This window comes from Lissotriton helveticus, chromosome 10, assembly GCF_964261635.1.
Source record: "Lissotriton helveticus chromosome 10, aLisHel1.1, whole genome shotgun sequence".
Classification (NCBI taxonomy): Eukaryota; Metazoa; Chordata; class Amphibia; order Caudata; family Salamandridae; genus Lissotriton; species Lissotriton helveticus.
This window is the reverse complement of record NC_136071.1, coordinates 496878765-496900518: the sequence shown is the minus strand read 5'-3', so window position 1 is coordinate 496900518 and position 21754 is coordinate 496878765. Positions and strand designations below refer to the sequence as shown.

The 21754-nt window shown below is 45.1% G+C and overlaps 1 protein-coding gene and 1 non-coding gene across 2 annotated transcripts in view; both read left to right on the top strand.

Moving 5' to 3' along the window:
- Nucleotides 1–5723: 5723 nt before the first annotated feature.
- TRNAG-CCC (transfer RNA glycine (anticodon CCC)) lies at nt 5724–5794 on the top strand. Its single transcript has one exon. It is a non-coding gene; the product is annotated as a tRNA-Gly (tRNA).
- Nucleotides 5795–6199: 405 nt separating this feature from the next.
- METTL26 (methyltransferase like 26) overlaps nt 6200–21754 on the top strand; it is a 59318-nt gene continuing 43763 nt past the window's right edge. The window contains exon 1 of the mRNA XM_078663003.1: nt 6200–6604. Coding sequence (XP_078519129.1) covers nt 6408–6604 — 197 coding nt within the window. The 5' untranslated portion in view covers nt 6200–6407. The remainder of the gene's footprint in view (nt 6605–21754) is intronic.

The window sequence follows — 21754 nt, the reverse complement described above, 5'->3', positions numbered from 1 at the left end:
ATGTATATTATCATTCTGAGTTCAAGCATACTAAACTCGAATTTCTACCATACTCCCTGAGCCAGTTAGGATTATAGGATGTTACAATCAAACTGTCCACTCTGGCCTATGGGGAACAGGTAGTCTTGCAATAGTGAAAAACGAAGTAGGCTGTAATTCACTATCAGGACATGCCACACACACCAGGGCATGGCCTACCTTTTACATACAATGCACCCTGCCCATGGGGGTACCTTGAGCCTACCTTAGGGGCGACGCACATGTAGAAACAGGAAGGTTTAGGGACTTGCAAGTGTGTGTATTTGCCAAGTCGACATGGCAGCCCCAGGCTGCGCACAGGCTCTGCACTGGCAGGCCAGAGTTACACTTTACGGGCTGTTTGCGTGGGTGGCACAATCCAGTACTGCAGCCCACCAACAGCATTTGATTTATAGGCCTTGGCACTCGCAGTGCACTTTACTAGGGACTGACACATAAATCAAATAAGCCAATCATGGAAACACCAATCCATAACACATTTTATACAGTTGCACTTGCACTTTACCACTGGACAGCAGTGAGGAAAGTGCGCAGAATCATTACACCAGCAAAAACAGTCAAAAACGGGAGGTCAGAAAGCAAAAAGTCAGGGGAAACACGCCAAAAGATGCCAAGTCTAACAACTAAACGTTACCGAAACAATGGTAGGTATCCTCCAGGGGCACCAGACCAGCTACACATGGCTGATAATAGGACAGTGAGTCCACAAAGATAGTTCACCATCAAAGAAAGCGGGGAGGTCACCTGACTACATGAGGATAATAGCAGATGAGAACAATGCCACGCCACATCACGGGCCACTGCAAGGGCAGGTCCAACAGCGGCATGACCTGCTATGTGTGCTTCCGCCACTTAGCTAGTTGACCCGGCTACGGCTGCCCCTAGGTGGGAGACATGGGTATAGAGACTGGATAATTATTTAATCGCAACCCGGGAAGATGATGGGGCAGTCAAGCACACCCTGCTGCTTCACTGTGTGGGGAAGGAGATCTATAAACCTTTTGAACAACTTCCCAGTAGAGGATCAGCAGATGACTACAATGCGATGGCGACGGCTCTCAATGCGCATTTTGACCCGGTGCTGAATCCAGATTTCGAAAGAGTAAAGCTCTGCCAGGAAACGCCAACAAGAGGGTGAGTTCATTGACGCTTTTGATGCCCGCCTCTGCGAGTTGGCAAGCATGTGTATGACGGATGATTAATCAAAGGAGATCAGGGTGCAAATCATTCAAGGGTGCTGAAACAAAACCCTGCGAGGCTTAATACTGAGGCAACCGAACATCACTTTAGATGATATTCTCATCATGGTGAGATCTCACGATCTGTCAGCTACGAGGGCCACAGAGATTGACATGGCGATAACACAAGCACCAAATAAACACCAAAATGTGAAAGGGGAGTATGCCGATACTGTGTCTACAAAGTGAAGGCAACCCAACACAAGGTTTCAGCAGCCTGCCACACAAGCTTAACGTAGAAACTGTAGCCGAGAGGAACACCCCCTGGAGAACTACCAGGAGTAGAAGTGCACATGTTTGAGCTGTGGGAAGCTCAACCACTTCACAAAGGTGGGTAGAGGTGGTCCATAGGGTAAATGGGCCTGCAGGAGGCAGCCCCAGACAAAAGCCATTTGGCATTTGTCACTGGAGAACCCGGAGCTCCAAGGAGCAGCCAAGCATGACACTGCCGGGAAGAATCACCATCAGATAAGGGGGAGGAAGTGTTCCTCATCTCGTTCACAGGAGACCTGAAGTAGCATAGAAAGCCACAACCCACATCAGCAATTAGAAATCCCAGGGCCACAGTGAATGTAATGGGCATCCACAATATCAACGCCTCCGTCCGAGGCCTGCCTTGTCCTTGTCCCTTTCAAAAATCGACATGTACTGAGAGAACACTCCATTGCCACTCAAAGGACCTATGAGGTTGTCTGTCCAGTCCAATGACCAGTCAGTCTTTCATGTTATTGACAAAGAGGCAGATACATTGCTTGAGTGTCATACAGCAGATCTAGGCTTGGTGTCATTAGCCAGGAATGTGTAAACATATCAGGTGAATGAACTGTTGAACCAGTTCCCAAGGCTGTTGAAAGGGTTGGACTGCCTGTGAGCTACACCGATCAGTCTACATATTGACACATTAGTCAAGCCGGTGGCCTAACGCCATCGCCATGGACCATTCCACTTGTGGCTACTTGTGGAACAGGAGCGGGACAAGCTTAGGGGTGATCGAGAAGGTGTCTGTTCCGACACCCTGGGTATCCCAATGGTGAAAGCCGAGAAGCTTAAACAGCCTGGCAAGGTACGGCTGTGCATAGATAAGCGCCTTCCAAACAGGGTCATCAAAAGGGAGAGGCCCATCACTCCCAAGATGGATGACATTATAGCAGACTTGAACGGGGCTAGGTGGTTCTTCAAATTGGACCTCAATGCTGAATACCACCAACTCCAGCTAGCGGAAGAGAGCCTATACATATCAACATTCTCAATGCACTGGGGTTTGCAGAGATTTAAGTGACTAAGCTTCGGCATATCATCTGCAGCAGAGGTATTCTAGAATACCATAAGGGAGGTACTGTCCTGATTACAGGGCATCATGAATGTCAGTGATGACATTTTATTTTACTCAACAACAGCAGAGGAACATCACCAATGCCTGCCTGCTACCCTAAAATGCATAAGTGAGCAAGGTGTCACCCTCCATCGGGAGAAGTGCTCTTTCTTCCAGACCACCATTGTATTCTTCTGATATGTTTTCCCACAGAAAGGGGTGCAGGCCAACCCCCCCACCCCTCCTGAAAATCGCATGCCATCAAGCAGGCACCAGCACAAAGCAATGTCTTTGAGGCACACAGTTTATTAGGAAGGGGCACTTATTGTGGAAGGTTTATTCCCTACTTGTACTTGGCAACCCTTGCGGAACCACTGTGGGCACTGACAAAGGTGGATGCTCATTGGGTATGGGGCCCAGGTGAAGAAGAGGCTTTTCAGAGAATAAAATCTACACTCCTGGGCAAGGCAACATTGCCATACTTTGCCCCTAAGAAAAGAACAGAACTGGTGGTCGATGCAAGCCTCGTAGGCCTTGGGGTGGTGGTTACACAGGAATTGGACCCAGGGAGATGGCACCTCTGGCGTTTGCAAGCAAAGCGCTCACTCAAACTAAAGCAAGGTAAGCCCAGCTCGAAATGTAAGCCCTTGCCATCAATTGGGCATGTGGACACTTTCATTTGTATCTAAGTGAGCGAACGTTCAGCATGATTACTGATCATCAGCCATTGGTGCCATTGTTCAGGGGCACGGCATCCCATCCACCACCTTGCATCGAACGGTTGGCCATCAAACTTCAGCACTACTAGTTTGAGGTGGTCTACAAGCAAGGGTCCAAAAACGCGACGGATTTCCTGTCACACCATCCGCCCCAAGGGAATGAGAAAAAGAAGCTAATCCCACGAAGGAGTACGTCCGCCTGGTGTCTCAAGGAGCCTGCCTGAAAGCATTGAGCCTGCCAGGCATAAAAGAAGCAACTTCTGGTGATCTGGTGCGCACAAAGGTTCTGGGGCACTGCAGCGAGGATCATGGCATGATTTTATTCTGGACACCAACAGCTGGAGTGACCCGGACGAGGAACATCTCACTCAACTATGGAGGATACGGTACAAGCTCAGCTCCACCTAAGAGGACCTCATTCTGCGGGTCCATGGGCTGGTCAGCCCTGAGAGTCTGCAACGGTGGGTAGCAGTGCTGACCGATGGAGGGCATTGGGGATGGCAAAAATTAAGTCTCGCTTGAGGGAAGCAGTGGTGGACGATTTGGTACAGCAATGACCGCGTTCCAGGTTACCAGCATCCCAGAAACGCCTGCTCCGGTCATTAAGGAGGATTCATGTATCACCCCATGGTCCAAGGTGAGCATGGACTTCAGGAGCTTCCTGGATGGAAGGAACACCATGGTCTTCGTGGACAGTCATTCGAAATATCCTGTGGTGGAGCTCATTGAGTCAATGGTGTTTGCAAATGTGGCGCCTGCGCTGGAAAGATGTTCGCCCTGTTCAGTCTGTCTGAGGAAATTAAACCGGACAACGGACCAAGGGAATGAGAAAAAGAAGCTAATCCCACGAAGGAGTACGTCCGCCTGGTGTCTCAAGGAGCCTGCCTGAAAGCATTGAGCCTGCCAGGCATAAAAGAAGCAACTTCTGGTGATCTGGTGCACACAAAGGTTCTGGGGCACTGCAGCGAGGATCATGGCATGATTTTATTCTGGACACCAACAGCTGGAGTGACCCGGACGAGGAACATCTCACTCAACTATGGAGGATACGGTACAAGCTCAGCTCCACCTAAGAGGACCTCATTCTGCGGGTCCATGGGCTGGTCAGCCCTGAGAGTCTGCAACGGTGGGTAGCAGTGCTGACCGATGGAGGGCATTGGGGATGGCAAAAATTAAGTCTCGCTTGAGGGAAGCAGTGGTGGACGATTTGGTACAGCAATGACCGCGTTCCAGGTTACCAGCATCCCAGAAACGCCTGCTCCGGTCATTAAGGAGGATTCATGTATCACCCCATGGTCCAAGGTGAGCATGGACTTCAGGAGCTTCCTGGATGGAAGGAACACCATGGTCTTCGTGGACAGTCATTCGAAATATCCTGTGGTGGAGCTCATTGAGTCAATGGTGTTTGCAAATGTGGCGCCTGCGCTGGAAAGATGTTCGCCCTGTTCAGTCTGTCTGAGGAAATTAAACCGGACAACGGACCGCCGTTTCAAGGGCTTGAGTTCAAGGATCCGCTTGACCATCTAGGAATTGTGTCCCTCCTGTATTCTCCCAGCATAAGGCCTGTGGGGGGCACTGCGTGGTGCAGTGTGATGTGCCCCGTAATTCCCTTATGAACCGATTAAGGCTGAGTTCTGGGCTAACACCTTCATGTGTGGCAATCCTCAGGGTTTTGTCAAAGTCTGCATAAATCTTCCCACCTTCCCATTTGCTTGTGGCCACTACGGGTAATGTGGAGGTGTTGAATTCCTGTTCACCTGGAGTGGACTCGACCACTGTATGACCCGGAAAGGGGCCAGACCAGGCGGACCCAGAAGGCCACAACCCACCGTGTGGTCGAGATAAGAGGATTGGATGTCAAGTCCCTCATCCCACCTGCACAAATCTTAAGTAAAACTTTATTTGAAGTGTCTGTATTCTTTTTTAACATGCCCTTTCACTCTTTATTTGCTTTTATTATCAGTGTGGGATCATTAGGGGAGCAGTAGAACACATTTGAAAGTGTTTTCTTCTAGTATTTACTGTTTAAAATATGTACTTATAAGGGAAAAAATACGGCTTTAGGTGATTTTTTGAACATGCATTAGTTGTTTCTAATTGTTGTGTTACAACTGTAAAATCAGTAAATAAAGAGTTCTTAATACAAGGTTTCTGGCTGATTCAAAGTCGACAAGAAGTCCATGTTCCAATCCTCGAATTTTATTTTCATAAACCATTGTTTTCAGCTTTTAGTAATTGAGCAAACTGAAGTGAGGCGCCTTTTAGCTCGGCTTCGCTTGACTTTACTTTGCCTGACTCTAATAGGGCGGATCCTTCAGACATAGCTCAAATCTCACGTGATTTTATCTAATAAACCGAATGACGACATGCTGAGTTCTAACGCTGTATTCTGCAGTGTTCCTGAGGCTTCCATGAGCGCCGCTGGTGTAGTGGTATCATGCAAGATTCCCATTCTTGCGACCCGGGTTCGATTCCCGGGCGGCGCACTTGTTTTGTAATTTAATTGCTTTTAGCCGTTTTCTGCCCTCTGGTGTTTCGCACGCTTACATCTTACCAACGTTTAATATACTTTAAAGATTTGAGCCGTTGGGCAAGCAGCTCGCAAATTGAAAATTGGGGTAGTAAACTTCGACGTTTAGTGTTTTGCTAACATTGTCCACAGATCTGGTGATCACTTTATATATACACATAATTTGAAAATACGCAGAGTAGGGAAAAAATAATCGGTTTATGCACATTTGAAGGGGCGAGTAATTCGGGGCTCTTATAACCTCTTAAATGGGGTACATTCCGTGGGGTTTGTAGTTTAGGAACACACTATTTCCCAGGTTTCTGTAGTTTTTTCCGGCGAGTTTGAATTAGTTTGAACTACAATCCCCAGTAACCTTTAAGGGGCGTATCTTGTTTCAGTTCAGGAGCCAGTATCTAGCTTTTGACTACCGCTTCTTGAGCGTCCTTGCACTCTGTATATTTTGTGCGTGTGTTCTTCAACCATTTTAAGTCCCCTTGCGATTTCTTAGCATCCGCTGCACAGGGCTTCCCTTAAGCGTAGCAACTTCCTTCACAACGGTTACTCTTACTTTTCGAAGGACTTTTAGGATGTTGACTGCGGCAGCCGCCGATAGAAACAAACAGCCCATTCTGGATGTGCTCCGAGGCTGCGTGGATCCCCACGCCCCCGCTGTCCACGTCCTGGAGGTGGCCTCTGGCACTGGTCAGCATGCTGCCCACTTTGCACAGGCATTGCCCAATGTAAGATGGCAGCCGTCGGAGATGGACAAGAAATGCATAGAGAGGTGAGATGTGGCACAACATTTTTTTGCAAGGAGTGCGTCTTTATACCGTAAATTTAGTAGTTATCCCTGTCAATATTTCCTGTGACTTATGATATGCTGTGTGCATGTTGATTTTAATGTTTCCATGTAAACACTGACAGAGAACACTACAGAGACACTGAACAGACTTGCACTGTAAAACAGTGAAAAGGTGATGGGTAGTCTCAGCCACTAATAATAGCTTGGCTTAATTCCAGTCCATCGCCATTTGCCCTCAGCATCACTCCAGACAAGGGGGCAACATATGCACATTATATTTGTCCTTACTTCACTATCAACAGTCCGTCCCGGCCTGCCAGGCCATGGTATCTCTTGCCAGAAACTCAGCAATCTTTAGTAACTACTTGCTCTCTGGAAATTGAGTCATGGATGCTCAAGAGTTCGCTGAAACTCAATTTATCTAAAATGAATTTATCATCTATGGGACACCTGTAAAACCCTTCCAACTTTTCTTCAACCATGTATGTTTGGTGATATACATTTGTAGCAGTGCCTACCTCTTTCAATGAGCTGCAAGTGTCTGTGGCGTCAAAGAAAATCTTTTTTCTGTTTGACTGACAATTCTTGCCAATTTGATCCCAGCCAGACACAGATCAGTTCTTGTTAAACCAGGTTGGTAGTGGTGTCCCCTATAGGGGGATTACCGCACCTCAAAACAAAAGCATAAGTAAAAGGATCTGATAGTTAGGGGCAACCAATAAGTAGATTGCTGTAAATCCAGCGTGGGTGCTTGGGAGACTAATGTCACTCACTACCAAAAGTGACTAAAGCAGATCACAACTTATATTTATAGTCCATATAACACAACCAAATTTAAATGATTACAATATCCTATACATTTCAGGACTGTATATAGAATAGAGGTGTAATATCAATGTGATGAATTAGCAAATCTCCAATTATGGCAAGACAAGATGACCCGATGGAAGTATGTTCTTGAGATTCAACCTCTTCAAAGGAATAAGACGTCAATCATAATTTACTCTACATATAATATTGAATTTTGTACCTTCACTAAACTTTACATTTTGGACCTTTCTACTTTTGACCCATTCATATGATAGTATTTTTGGGGCCATCCAACGTACATCAAGACAGTGAGTGGATATATTGAAGTTACTTCGACCGCTTGCCTTAGCCTTGAAAAAGTCTGAAATACCAACTTTGTATAGACAAAACACGTGTTGGCTGCCTCTTACGCTTGAATTTGAATACGAAAATAAAGAAAACTACATGTACCAATACTTCCATCGGGTCATCTTATCTTGCTATAATTGGAGATTTGCTAATTCATCACATTGATATTACACCTCTATTCTGTATACAGTCCTGAAATGTATAGGATATTGTAATAATTTAAATTTGGTTGTGCTGTATTGACTATAAAAAAAAAAAGATCAGTTTTTACTGACTCTTTAGTTAATTCTTGCTTGGAATATTGTATAGCTTCATACCCAAGCTATTTCAGGTCCACCTAGCCATCGGTCCAGAGGAAAAGTGATCTTGCGTGCTAAGCTTGAATAAAATTGCACTGTCTTCCTATGGAGTTGAGAATTAAGTCTGTGTGCAAATGTCTTCACTGGAATGCACGTGACTATCTTTGGGTGTTATCAGGGCACGAGTTCAGGTACCACGCGGGTGGACAGCGTTGCCCCACTTATTTTCCAGGGTGGATGCTGTCCACCCTTCTTATCAAAATGCTGTCTACCTTGCCCTGCTCATCCAAAGCGTGATAAGAGCGCGCACCAACTAAACCACACATTTTCGGGTGATTGCCGGTCACCCTGCACCTACTTGCGTAGGTTGACTTGCCCGCCTATTTTGAGCGCTACCTATCGCAGCTCTTGCCGGGTCTGGTGGCCTAGTGGAATTATGCATCCAGTGCAGGGGCTGTGTTTGACCTCATGGTCACAGGTTCAAATCCCGGTGGGTCCACTCAGCCTTTCATCCATCTGAGGTCGATAAAATGAGTACCATTGAGTAACAATAAGCATCTGTTATTCAGCGCCTTGAGACCCACGGGTGATAAGTGCGCTTTACAAATACACGTGGTATGTTATGTTATGTTTGCTCTGTGAACCTGCCCCCACCACTTCGTAACCTTGCCGGTGACCTACCGGTAGACGCGGTGATCTGCGACCAAGTAGCGGACGTCACTGGGTGAGTGTGTCTGCAACTTGGCAGTCCCGCCATTGTGCTCCATAACCCTTTATTAGGTCTCGCTGAGCCAGCGCATGCGCAGCTCCGAAACATTTAGTATTGGGGTTTTCAAAGTGCTGCCTGGTGGCCTAGCGCTTGCGTTCACGTGAGCAGCCGTCATCTGCCTCCGCCATCCCTTCTCTGCCCACTCCCTGCTTCTATCAGTCTCTCCCTCCCCAAATCTCTCCCCTTCAGTGTTTTCTGTTCCTTCCTCCTTGAGTGTCTCTCCTCCTCTTCCTCCCTCACAGTCCCTCGCCCCTCCCTCTGTCATCCCCTGCTGCTCAGCCCCCTTCAGCTTCTCCTCTGTTTCCCAGACTCTGTGCGTCGGTCTCTTTTCCCCTCCGTCTCAGCCCATCTCAGCCTCTCTCATCTTGTGGCTCTCTTTTTTTCCGGAGTTTTCTTCCTTCCTGTCTTTCTCATCACATCCATCCCACAATCTGTCTCATGTTTTGTCCAATCAATTACTCTTTCTCCTCTCTGTCTCTCCCTCCGTCCCACCGTCTTCCACTGATTTGCCCTCACTCAGACTTTCTTACCCAACACTCTTTTTTTTTTCCTCTGTACTCTAATGCCGTTCCCCCCTTCAGCCTCTTTCTTCCCCGTCCCACGTCTGCCCCATTCCCCGTCTCCCTTCTCTCAACTCTTTCTTCCGGATTCTCCCCCCTTCCTGTGTATCCTCTGCCTGCATTCCGCAGTCTCTCACTAACCATTTGCTTTTAAGCTCTCAATTACCCTTCCCTCCTATCGCAGTCTGCCCTTTTCCATAAGTCTTTCTTCTCTGTGTGCCCACTCTGCCTCCTCAGTTTCCTCCTCTGTTTCACTGTCAGTCTTTCTTTTGCGACCTTCTCTCCCTCCCTCTTTACTTTTAGTCTACACACTATTTACCACACCCTCATTTCTCTTTCGTCGTGTGCCTCTCTTGTCTCTTTCCCTTCCTATCTTTCCTATTACTGTGCCTTGAACCTCGCTCCATCCTGTCTCACTTCCTCTGCCTCTTTCTTAGTCACTCTCCGTTTCTCCCCCTTCGAATTCTGGAGTTTTGCACTTCTTTCTCCAAATCGCCTCCCCGTAACCTCTATTTAATTTTTTCTTTCTCTCTATTTCATCTCTCTTGGTCTCTTATTTATTTTACTCTTTCTGTTCCGGCCCACTTACGACTGACTCTGTAGCATCGCTACCTCGGTATATTCTATTTGACTGATTTTACTGTTTATCTCTTTTGGTCTTTCACAATGTTTCACCTTCCACTATCTCCCGCTCCTTCTAGGTGCGATAGTTATTCTCTATTACAGTTGTCCATACATTCTCCCTTCCTCCTTAGGACGATGGGCACCAGTCCTGTCACATTAAGGTGCGTTCCTACTACCCTGTCGATAGGCAGCAGCCCTGTCGCAATAATATGCACTAGTTCTATCACGACAATAGCCTCCAGTCTTTTCATAATATGATGTACTATTCCTCCTATCACCACGATTTGCTCCACCCCTGAGGATAAAGTGCACCAATCCCAAGTTGACAGTAAGCGGTACTGATGGCACAGTGAGGCGCACTGCTCCTAACACAATCATACCCCTGCCCCAGTGCCTGACAGGACTGCAGTGAAACTGGTGTCCTGACATTTGCTTTGGCTCTTTTATCACGCTCATCTAGCGTGTATGCAGAGGCCTAGGTGTGTAGTTGGTAATGCGAGGTCCAGAAACTGGTCTGTGACCCGGAGGGGCGCACACATCGTGCCCGGATTGTGGACCCTGGACCAGAGACGTTTTAAGGCATGGGCAAAGGGCTCAGACCTAGGGTGCCATCCTTTCAGGAAGGCACCTGATTGAACCAGCTCTATTCTGCAGAGGGCCTTGCTCTAATTACCTTGATAAATTCGGAAACAGATTGTTTTAAATGCCGTTTTCCTTGATTTCCTTGAATATTTTTTTGTGGGTAATGCATGGGAGTCTATTACAGATATTTTGCAGAGAAATGTTCATGTTTTTTAAACATGATGCAACTTACATACAAGCATTGGCATAGCCAATAGGTCTCGCTTTGGGGACCTTATAAGTGTTTAGCCATGCAACAGTTGGTGTTGTTGCACCAAGGATATTCTGCTGCATAGCTAAATACTTATACGGTCCAAAAAGCGAGACCTATTGGCTATGCCAATGCTTGTTTTTCAGGCTACTGAATGAGTCGTGACATGATGGTTTCTCGTAGGCACCAGTTCCCACTCGCTATCTCTCCCATCCTTGAGAGCTGAGGTGAGGGTCTCTGCTACTGCTGTTACCTTGGCAATGAAGCGCTGGGCGCAGAGCACATTACGTATTTAAATTCCCTGTTCTACAGGTATTCTGTTTATTCTCCTTGCGTTGGCGTTGAAATAAGTTGAAAGAACTTTAGTGAGTGGTAGCACGCGATTAAGATAAGCGCGAAAATTAGTTTCGTGGAAATTCACTCTAGTTCTGAATACACATCAGGCAGGTACTTTTTAAACCACACACTCTTATTAAAAAAAAATAATAATAATTTAAAAACCGACCCAGCTCAATTGCTTTGGGTTGCAGCAACAGCTATCATTGCTAGCTGAGGGAGAGGAACGTGACCAACATTGCTGTTTCCTTGTATGGCTGTGGGTGTTTTGTGGGGATTATGTTTCTGTCACTTCCTTCCATTATTCAGTAATGTGCTCCTTTAAAATGGTATGCATCCCTGAACGTATTGTTACTATTTGACTGTAATATAGAATGTATTGTTACTATCTGACTGTTCTATAGCACACCGTCGCCCGTGAGTGTGGACGTGCAGCACTTTGGGTAATCCGGGGATTACTTCCCTGGCGAATTTGAGGTTTCTGTCGTAGACTGGCAGCATCACATTAGACTTGCCCACTGGCAAGCCCCAGTCACATCTGCCTGGCCACAGGGCCTGGCTCGTTTCCAGGACCGCTTCACAAAAGACCCTAGGAGCGAGGTGAAGGGTTCTGTTGGGTGTATGAGGATTGGAACCACGATATCGTGGGTAGACTGCTTTATCTCCCAGCAGTACCAATCAGATGTTTTTTGCTGTATCTAAGACAAGATCCCAAACAGTGGACAAATACATATGCTCCCCACCACTACCTCAAGAGCAGCTAACCAATGTGCACATGTGTACACCCAACTTGCACAAATTGCACTGGTTTTTAGTAACTTTTGATCCGTTTTGGCTAGAAACACTTTTTGTGTGAAAATATGCACATGATGGATTATCTGCGAAATCCATAATTGTGTGGAAAACGCTACGGCCACAGAATCCTGCAATTACTGTGACCCTGATGTACAAGAAGTGAGTTTGCAAGGCTGGTATGTTTACATTCGAGATGATACTAGACCAGGTAAGCATGCAACTAACCAACTAACTCGTAATAACTTAGAGGATAGACTCTGGAGCCGTATTGTGAAAGGGGGAGAAGCACACAGAGGGGGGAGAGAGTAACACAAAGCATGGAGGGAGTTTGCAGGGGGGGAAGTACACGGGGAAGAGAGCAACACCGAGCAGATGGAGCATTTTCCTGGGGGAGAAGCACAGAACGGATAGGGAGGCTTGACTAATGTAGTTGTTCGCCAAACTTCATCGACATTTGGGCTGTTAATTCCTCCATACAGGGACCTTAAGTCACAGGCTTAAGTACTGAGCAGCTTCAATTGTTAAATCTTGCAATATGTGCAAATGATATATCTGCTGCACATGTGAATTCACTTCCTGCAGTGATGTCACTCCTGCCGTGATGACACTTCCTGTGACACCACCTAACTTGGAGAGTCCACCCACTTCTATTTTTAGGACTTGTGCCCTGGGTTTTAGTAACTAATCATGTTCCTGGGAGGAACCTCTATTCTTCAAATAGAAATCCAGCAGGCTGTATCCCTATGTTGTCTACTCTGAGAAGAAATATTTAGTTTCTGTGGTGCTTGCCTTGGGACTGCTTTAATGCTACGTTGTCTGTTGAAGGAAACACTGAAAAATTCCTTTGTGAACTGAAAATATATCTGTTTTAGCAAATCGGGTATTGTATTGTGCTCTATAACCACGTTTACCAAACTGCGGGTCGGCAGCTGATTGGTAGGTTGCAAAGGTGCAATGAATAAAGTTGCCTTTTCATTTTGTATTTATCTTGTCACATTTGCTGTGCTTCAAAGACAGAGGTCAAATGTCAGGCTAATTTATATCTTCTGACAAATTGCTGCTTATTCTTTTAACATGGGGATTTGGTGTTTACCTTTCTTTCTCTGACTGCAATGTGAGAGGATTTTGTAAAGTGACCTATGTGACAATCTCACGATGGTACATGGAGTGTGAAAGGAAAGGCTGTAGGATGTAATCTGTAACACAAAATTTAAATACCTGTAAATGAACAGTACACATATGTCGGAACAAATCAACAATAAGGAAAGCAACAAGCATTTGTAACGCAAAAGTTCTTGCACAAGCGAGAGTTGGAGCTATTGGCATTGTAAATGTTTTTTGCTTACGTTTTTCGGATTGAGTGGATGTATGTGGTGTGTAGTGGAATTATGCGGATAGTCAATATGTGGTATTTAGTGTATAGGAATTATGTAGTGGGATTGTGTGTTATGGAGAGTAATTATGTAGTATTGGATTTTGTGTTGTGTTATGTAGTGGAGTTTAATTATGTGGTGTGCTGTTGAATTTTGTGGTGTGGAACTATGTGGTGTGGATAGTTGGTAGTATGGATTTTTGGAGGTTGCATTTTCCTCGGATGAATCACGTAATGTAATTTACTGCAGCGAACTGTTTTCAAAATATTTTATTCAGGACAAAAATTGCAAGCTAGATTTATTAATTTGTCAATGCTTGTTTAAAGTTAGTCAAAACTTTCCCTGGATGCCCCAAAAATGTGTTTTTAACTGACCAGTTAGGTATTGGCAACATTCGATTGCTATTCTTTCACCCTTAGCCAACTCTCCCCCAAATAAGACCGTTCACTTGTAAGTTTTCTAACTGGGTGAATGAATACCTGTTATCTTGGCAACAGTGGTGGGGCTTATTTACGCCCCAGCACCGGATGGGCCTGGAGAATCTGGACGTCTACACTGATGTCAGAAAAGATCGTCCAAGAGGAAGGAGGTGGAGCTCAATACATAGTGAATGCCCGAAAACAGGTACTCGTTGCAGGGCTTATTATTAACAGTTATTTACACTTGTCTGTGGAACGCACTTTATCAACCTCTAAAGGATGAATGGCTGAGTCCGCCATGCCAGGTTTGAATGTGAAGTACATGGTGCTTTGGCCTGGCACTTGCCCACCAAATTTCTTTGTTAGCATATCACCTATAGATCTGTGCCTTCAAAAAAGGCATTTTTACAGAGAGCGAAGCAGAATAAAAGTGCTTGAGGAGAGAGATCTTGGAGCTAAGGAGCATCTAGGGTACCATCTGTAGCAGCACAGTGGTCAACAATGGCTTGGTGGTCTCTGTCTGCAGCAAGAGGAAGAATCTGTTCTAGCAATCCCAAGGGCACCCTATTATTCACCAAATATGAGATCAAGATAGTTCATGCTGCCAAATGCCAGTCAGGGGTGCAAAATGACAAAGTACCCACTTAAAGATGATCGCACTCCCAAAACAGTGTCTCAACATACGTGTAGACTTAAAGCATGGACATATCTATTTATGAGCAAGTGTAAATGTAAGAAATGTCTGTAGCTAAGCCGAACAGCAAACCACAGCAAACCGAATACAGCAAGTCCAGAACCTTTTGTAAAGAACCATTTCCCTGAGATGCAGAACCAAAGATTCATTGAATAAAAAAACCCTTCTTCGGATGTGGCTCTCAGAGCTACACACTGACATCCCAAAGCAAGGCTTTCTGAAAGCACTGGAGGAAACTTCCTAATGAGTGCTTAGAAATGGTCCTAGGTGGAATAATCGCTAAGCAAACAATGGGCCTTTTTCACCAAGATTACTTCTGAAGCAAATTAGGCATGCCAGATTCTCACGAGCCGCTTTGGGTGGTATTAACAAAGATCCCTTGTGGAAAGGTGCAGTCACACGGGCCATCTTTAAGATCCATTTAGAAAAGCATCAACTCTGTTTGTCCAAATGCACCTTAAAGATTTCATAACAAGACCGGAGGCTACATTATGCAAAGTGTTTTATTGCAGACGCAGACCCAAGCAGCCGCATACATCACAATAGAGTAAGCTCTAAAACAGAACAATGGCAACACATAAAGCCCATGAGACAGCAATAATCTGCCACTTTTAAATGTGGCTCCAAGCAGATAAGTTGGCTCTTTCTTATTTACGTTATGTAACTTATTTACTTATGTTAGATTATTTTCTTCTAACTTTTTCTTTCATGGTGTGTCTGTTTGAAGTGTAGCCTCCACCCACCCCTTCCACACCCATTCCTACTAATCTCCAATTTATGGAGATTTTCACCTGTTCGCCCTTGGTGATCGTTTCCCCTTTTTTTGTCTGGACTTTATCTTCTCCTTGTCTGTGAATAGTTATTTACTCCCCTGGTTTTACCAACCAATTTACTCTCGCCTCAAGCGCTCTCTTCTCCGCTTTCAACTCCAACGCCTCGTTCGGCGAGGGTAATGCGAAAGCATGAATTGGAACCCAATCTGGAGCCTTGTGTCCGGTTAATCCCGATACACCCTCCACAACCCCTCCCCCCGTTCCCCCCCCCCCCCCGGCACCTCAACCGATAGCGCGTGCCTTTACTATCCAAAGCGCTTGCCTTACCGTTAGCGCTGACACCCGTGCCTCTGATATCTGACACGCTCGTCTTCCCGATAACGCGTGCCTTTCAGGAGCGCTGTCTTCACTCTCCTCGATAGTGCTCCTATGTCCGCTCACTCTTCGGCCTTTCCGGCTGATTTACCGCGTCTTTCCCGACTTTTAAATTAGAGGAAAGGACGTGGGCAACACACGCGTTGCATGTTATTATTGCCTAGAGCCTTTCCTCAATACCTTAACTCACAATGGGCGTCCCTATAGCAACAGATGATGGCGCTCGAGCAGTTTGCCAACACGATCAGCTGCTTTTCTCTGCGCTTTTGGCCGTTTATTCCATTAACCATCGATTTAAGCTATTTTTCTGTCATTTAACTCACTATAAAGAGACCTAACTCTCTTATTATTATTAACCCTTTATTTAAAGGTTATTTACTGCTTATCTAATATTGAATTTTAAAAGATATTTACTCTGGCATTAAGCTTTTGGTTACTTACCTGTTTCTAACCCCTTCATTACATTTTCATTCCCCTATTATGTCCGAATCAGATTCTGATGGGGCATCAGCCCCTACCCCAGGTCTGGACAAAGGGTCATTTAAGGCAATGCTCCACATGGAGGTGCAATCCTGCATGATGGAAAGTTTGTCTGAGTTGATGTCTTACAAACGTCCACTCCCTTTGGAGGACGTTACTCATCCCCACCCTCTATGTAATGGAAACCCAAAGGGTAAAAGACTTAAAAAGAGTAATCACCTTGAAAGCAACCATTCGGGAGGTCCTGGCACCTCAACAGACAATGGAGGTCTTGGCACCTCATCTAACAGTGGAGGCCTTCGCGCCTTTAACACCCAGGGTGCCCTTGGCGGCACAAATTTTGATATGGAGGATGACGTGTTGATTAATTCCTCTGAATTCATAGATGAATATGTCTTTGATCTTAACGATAATCAAGAGGGCTTTGATGAATTTATGCATGATCTATCTTCCTCATCCAAAAGCGCGATCCTCGACCCCTTGGGGAAAGAGATGCTTTCGCCACAAAATCTTAAACATCCCAGGAGTTCAGACTGGGTACCTCAAGATCATGTCTCAAAATTGATCAAAAAGTGGCTCAGAAAACTCCTTGACAGAGGGACTTGGAACGTTCTCAGAGCTGAGTGCTCAAGGCCTTCCTTGAAGACAAAGTTTGTTATACACCTAATTTTGACCCAGAACTTATAAAGTTTTTATTCAACCTTGGGCGTGACCCAAGGAAAGGAGTAGAAAAATCCTTTAAAGGATGCCAGGACCGTCTCCTGGATGTTCTGGGGCCTCTAGCCAGAATCCTGGACTCGGCAGAGGAGTCCCAAATCAACGGTACTCCATTGGATACCCAAATGATCAGAGGTTGGAGCCATAGAGCCATTATCCTCCTTGGGAATGCTAACGCTTCCATTAATTCTGAAAGACTTAGGGTTGTCCTTACTAGGATAAATCCAAAATTAGGAGATCTGGCCGATAAAGAACCCTTCAAAAATCCTAAGGACCTTCTATTCGGAGAGGACCTAATAAAATTTCTTGGAAAATATGTTTCCACCTTTACCGCTCTTGATAAGGCGCAACAGAACATGCGCAAGGTTTTTAATAACAAAACCTTTTTGGATGGGCCGGAAGACGAGGCCAATCTTCCGGCCGTTACAATCAAAGGCCCTTCTCAAGAGGTCGTGGCTTCGGCAGGGGATATCAACAGGAGTTCAATACTCCACAATTCTACCCACAAAGGGGTAGTGGCAGAGGTTATAGATCCTGCGGAACAAGCAATTCTAACACACCCTCAGGTGAGTGTTTTTCTTCCTTCTCCTTCTTTTTCAGTAAAAGTGGGCGGAAGACTCAGACATTTTTTAACGAATTGGAAATTGATTACTCAGGACTCTTGAGTTTTAAATACTGTAAAAGGATTTATGATAGACTTCACTCATCCTCCCATACAGACTTCCTTTCCAAGGAATATTCACATGTCTTTGGAGCAAGAAAAAATTGTAGAGGAGGAGATCTCCTCCATGATTCAAAAAGGTGCAATCTTATAAGTCCCTATCGATCAGTTGGGATTTATAAGCAACCTTTTTTTGGTAGAGAAAAAGAGAAAAGGTTGGAGGCCCGTCATCAACTTGCGAGACCTAAACAAGTTCTTGACTTACAGACACTTCAAGATGGAGGGCATCCATCTTCTCAGGGATCTTCTCTTGGAGAAAGATTGGTTAGTCAAACTGGACCTCAAAGATGCCTACTTTACTATCCCCATGGCCGAGGTTTATCAACCCTTTCTTCAATTCCTTTGGAAAGATCACTTGTATCAGTTCCAGGCTCTTCCCTTCGGGCTCTCTTCTGCCCCTTGGTGTTTCACCAAGGTGATGAGAGCGGTCGTGTCTTATATAGGATCAAGAGGGATTCGTCTGATTATTTACCTCAACAACATCCTTATTATGTCCCAGGATCCTCATCAACTGGTTCAAGATTTGAATTTCTCCATGAATCTTCTGGAAAATCTGGGGTTCATCATAAACAAAGAAAAATCATCTTTGACTCCCGCGATGTCCATAGAGTTCTTAGGCTTCACCGTAGACACGATACGCTGTCTTCTCCTTCTTCCCTCAAAGAAAGTTTCCAAAATAAAAATATGATACGTTCTGAGACATCGGGACTTCTCTCTGAGAGAGCTTGCGAGACTCTTGGGTCTTCTATCGTCCTCCATCCAGGCTATTTTCCCTGGACCACTCGATTATCGAGCCCTCCAGAGGATCAAAGCAAGGGCTCTGAGATCCGGACTGTGGTACGAAGACCGAATTTGTTAGGATCTAGAAGCCTGCTCAGAATTGAATTGGTGGCTAGTCAATTTGGAAGCCTGGAATGGCAAAGCAATCTTTGGCCCCAAACCAGAATTTGTCTTTCTTAGAATCAGATGCCAGCCTTAATGGCTGGGGAGCTTGTTTACTCAATCAAAACACTGGTGGTCTTTGGTCTCGAGAAGAATCTCCTCACCACATAAACTTCCTGGAATTGACTGCCGGTCTCTATGCCCTTATGAGTTTCAAGCACTCCCTTCAAGGGAGGTCCGTCCTTTTGAAGATGGACAATATGTCAACTGTGGCTTACATCAACCGCCTAGGCGGAACGAAGTCCTCAGACTTATCGAACCTAGCCAAGAAACTTTGGATGTTTTGTCTGGAACACAAGATATCCCTCAAGGCAGAATATTTTCCGGGAGAGGCAAACTTCTCGGCGGATTGGAACTCGAGATTCCTTGTCGATTACAGCGATTGGAGACTGAACGTTTCTGTTTTCAACACCCTGAACAAGATCTGGGGTCCTCTAGATGTAGATTTGTTCGCAAGCAGATTGACTTTTCAAATTCCGAAGTACTTCAGCTGGATGCCCGACCCGGGTGCTCTAGCAGTCAATGCCTTCCTACAATCTTGGAAAGACATCCGGGGATATGCTTCCCCCCCCCTTTTGCGATGATTCAGAGGGTCCTTCAGAGAGTGAGACAAGAACAATCTTGCCTTGTTTTGATAACTCCTTTCTGGACCTCTCAAGCTTGGTTCCCGACCATTCTGGAACTGACATGCATTCCTTCCCTGGAAGATCTTCTCACCGACCTAGACGGTCGAATTCACCCCTTAATTCTGAACAATAGTTTATCCCCTCTTGCCTGGAAAGTGTCAGGAGATCTAATGAAATCTCAGGACTTTCGGAGTCGGCTTCAACCCTCCTCAGAGAATCTTGGGCACCTGGCACACACTACAGATACAATAGTATCTGGAGAGTATGGGTACGTTGGTGCCTGGAAAGGGACCTGGATCCCTTAGAGGCCCCTATTGTTGACATAGTCAACTTCCTGGTTGAACAGTTTGATAGAGGGCTGAGTTATAGATCTATTAATTGTTATAGATTTGCTATATCTGCCGGTCATATTCTCATCAATTGGAAAACTATTGGTAAAAATGTTATTATCTGTAGAGTTATGAAAAGTATCCGTTTAAGGAGACCCCCTAAAGCCAGGTATGAGACCCTTTGGGACGTCAATTTGGTTCTTGATCTCTTCAACAATTGGCCTCCTAACTCACTTCTGAACAGAAAAAAACTTTCTATTAAATTAGCCACTTTGTTGTGTCTAATTTCTTGCAGAAGAGCTTCTGACGTCAAAGCTCTAGATATTTCAAGACGTTCTTACAATGTCTTTGGCGTTAAATTTGATATTTTTAGGAGGACTAAGACTATGTCTGACTCTCTCTTATCCTCGTTTTGACCTTTGCCTCTGCGTTGTGGAGTGCATGAAAGAATATGATCGAAGGATGGTTCTTCTCCGTCTTCAAGGTGTCACTCAATTGCTTATTTCTTTGGTTAAACCCCATAAAGGAATTTCCTCCACTTCGATCGCTAGGTGGATCAAAACTGCTATGAGTCTTGCTGGTGTTGACTTAAACAAATTTCAAGCTCATTCTTTAAGAGGCGCTATGGCCAGTAAGTCTCTCTGGTCTGGAGGTAAGTTAGATGACATCCTTAAGGCTGCTGATTGGTCTAATGCAAGTACCTTTGCTCGTCATTATTGTAAACCTATTGAGCACATGTCTAATGTTGTTTTGGAAAGCTACCAACATGCATAACGTAGCCTCCGGTCTTATTATGAAATTGCGATTCTCATATTAACATGTCTAGAGAATCTGGATTTCATTAAAGACACAGAGGCTGACATTATCCCTCCCTCCCCCCCTCTGGTGGTGGTGATGATGTTTTATTAATATTGTTATTTATAATAATTTACTGTGTTGCATTAATTTGCTACTGCATTATTGTTTATTACATTTGATTATAATGCATTCTATTGTTGTATTGTAGAAAATTATTTGCCTTTCTGCAATTTATTTTTTCGGAACTTATTTTTATTTTCTCTTTTCAGAAAATCCTTGATTTCTGCTTCTCATCATTATCATCGTTTGATTTCCTTTCATCATCCATTTACTCATCGTTGTCACTCTTCATTTTTCTTCATTCGTTCTACATTTGAAGTTTAACCTGGATTTAAGACATTTTTTAAGTTCTTCCTTTCTTGGACTGTTCATTTAAAAGAGGCAGATTATTGCTGTCTCATGGGCTTTATGTGTTGCCATTGTTCTGTTTTAGAGCTTACTCTATTGTGATGTATGCGGCTGCTTGGGTCTGCGTCTGCAATAAAAGACTTTGCATAATGTCAACCTCCCTGTCTTTAATGAAATCCAGATTCTCTAGACATGTCAATATGAGAATCGCAATTATCTGATCACCTTCAGGCTTGCTCCAGTGCCAAACTTTGCAAAGTTAGTGTAAAACAGTTGGTGTAAATCTGCAATGTTTCCAGCAGCTCCTTATTAGTTCCATGGCAAATCTCGGAGAATTGGTTACACATATACCTCTGCATTGTCGCTGGGCCATTATTCAACAAGGCTATCACGTGGGCAAATAACAACCACATCACATGTGTACAGGGCATACCTAAGAGCCAGCACTGGCTTGGAGCACGCCGCTTGCAAAAGAAATTCAGATTGGGGAGAGGGCTCTTAATGCTAAGGGAGAGGTGGGAAGAAAAAGTGCTTGAAGGAGCATGCCGCAGTGTGCAAAACAAAAGAAAGACTGAAAGAAATTCCATGTGAGGGAGGGCTCTTAATGCGAAGAGTGAGGGGGTAAGAAAAAATAAGAAAAAAGGCCAGAGTTGCCGACTTTGGATCTGGGGAACCAGATTCTAGTCTCGGCGTTGACTCAACATCCTGTGATTTTGGGCAACTAGACAATCTCTGTGTCAACAAAATGAATGTGTCCTTGACGGGGCACAAGTCCTAAAAAAAGAAGTGGGGGGACGCTGTCACCGGAAGTGATGTCACGACAGGAAGTGACGTCACAAAAGGTGCCGAGCTCCTCGTCCCAGAGAGGCCAAAGAGTGAAGTCCAGCTGTTTGGCAGGGGGGACGGCGTTCCCCCGGTAAAATAAGTGGGGGGACACCGTCCAGCAGCGTGGTACCTCGCCTCGAGCCCTTGTCCTTGATTAATGCAAATGGTGCTCCTGTAAAGTGCTCAAATACCTTCCTGACGAAAACCTGCAAAAAAATAAAAACTGATCACACTGTGAAACAAAAATTGGCTAGCCCGCGCAGCTATTGTCAAGGGATG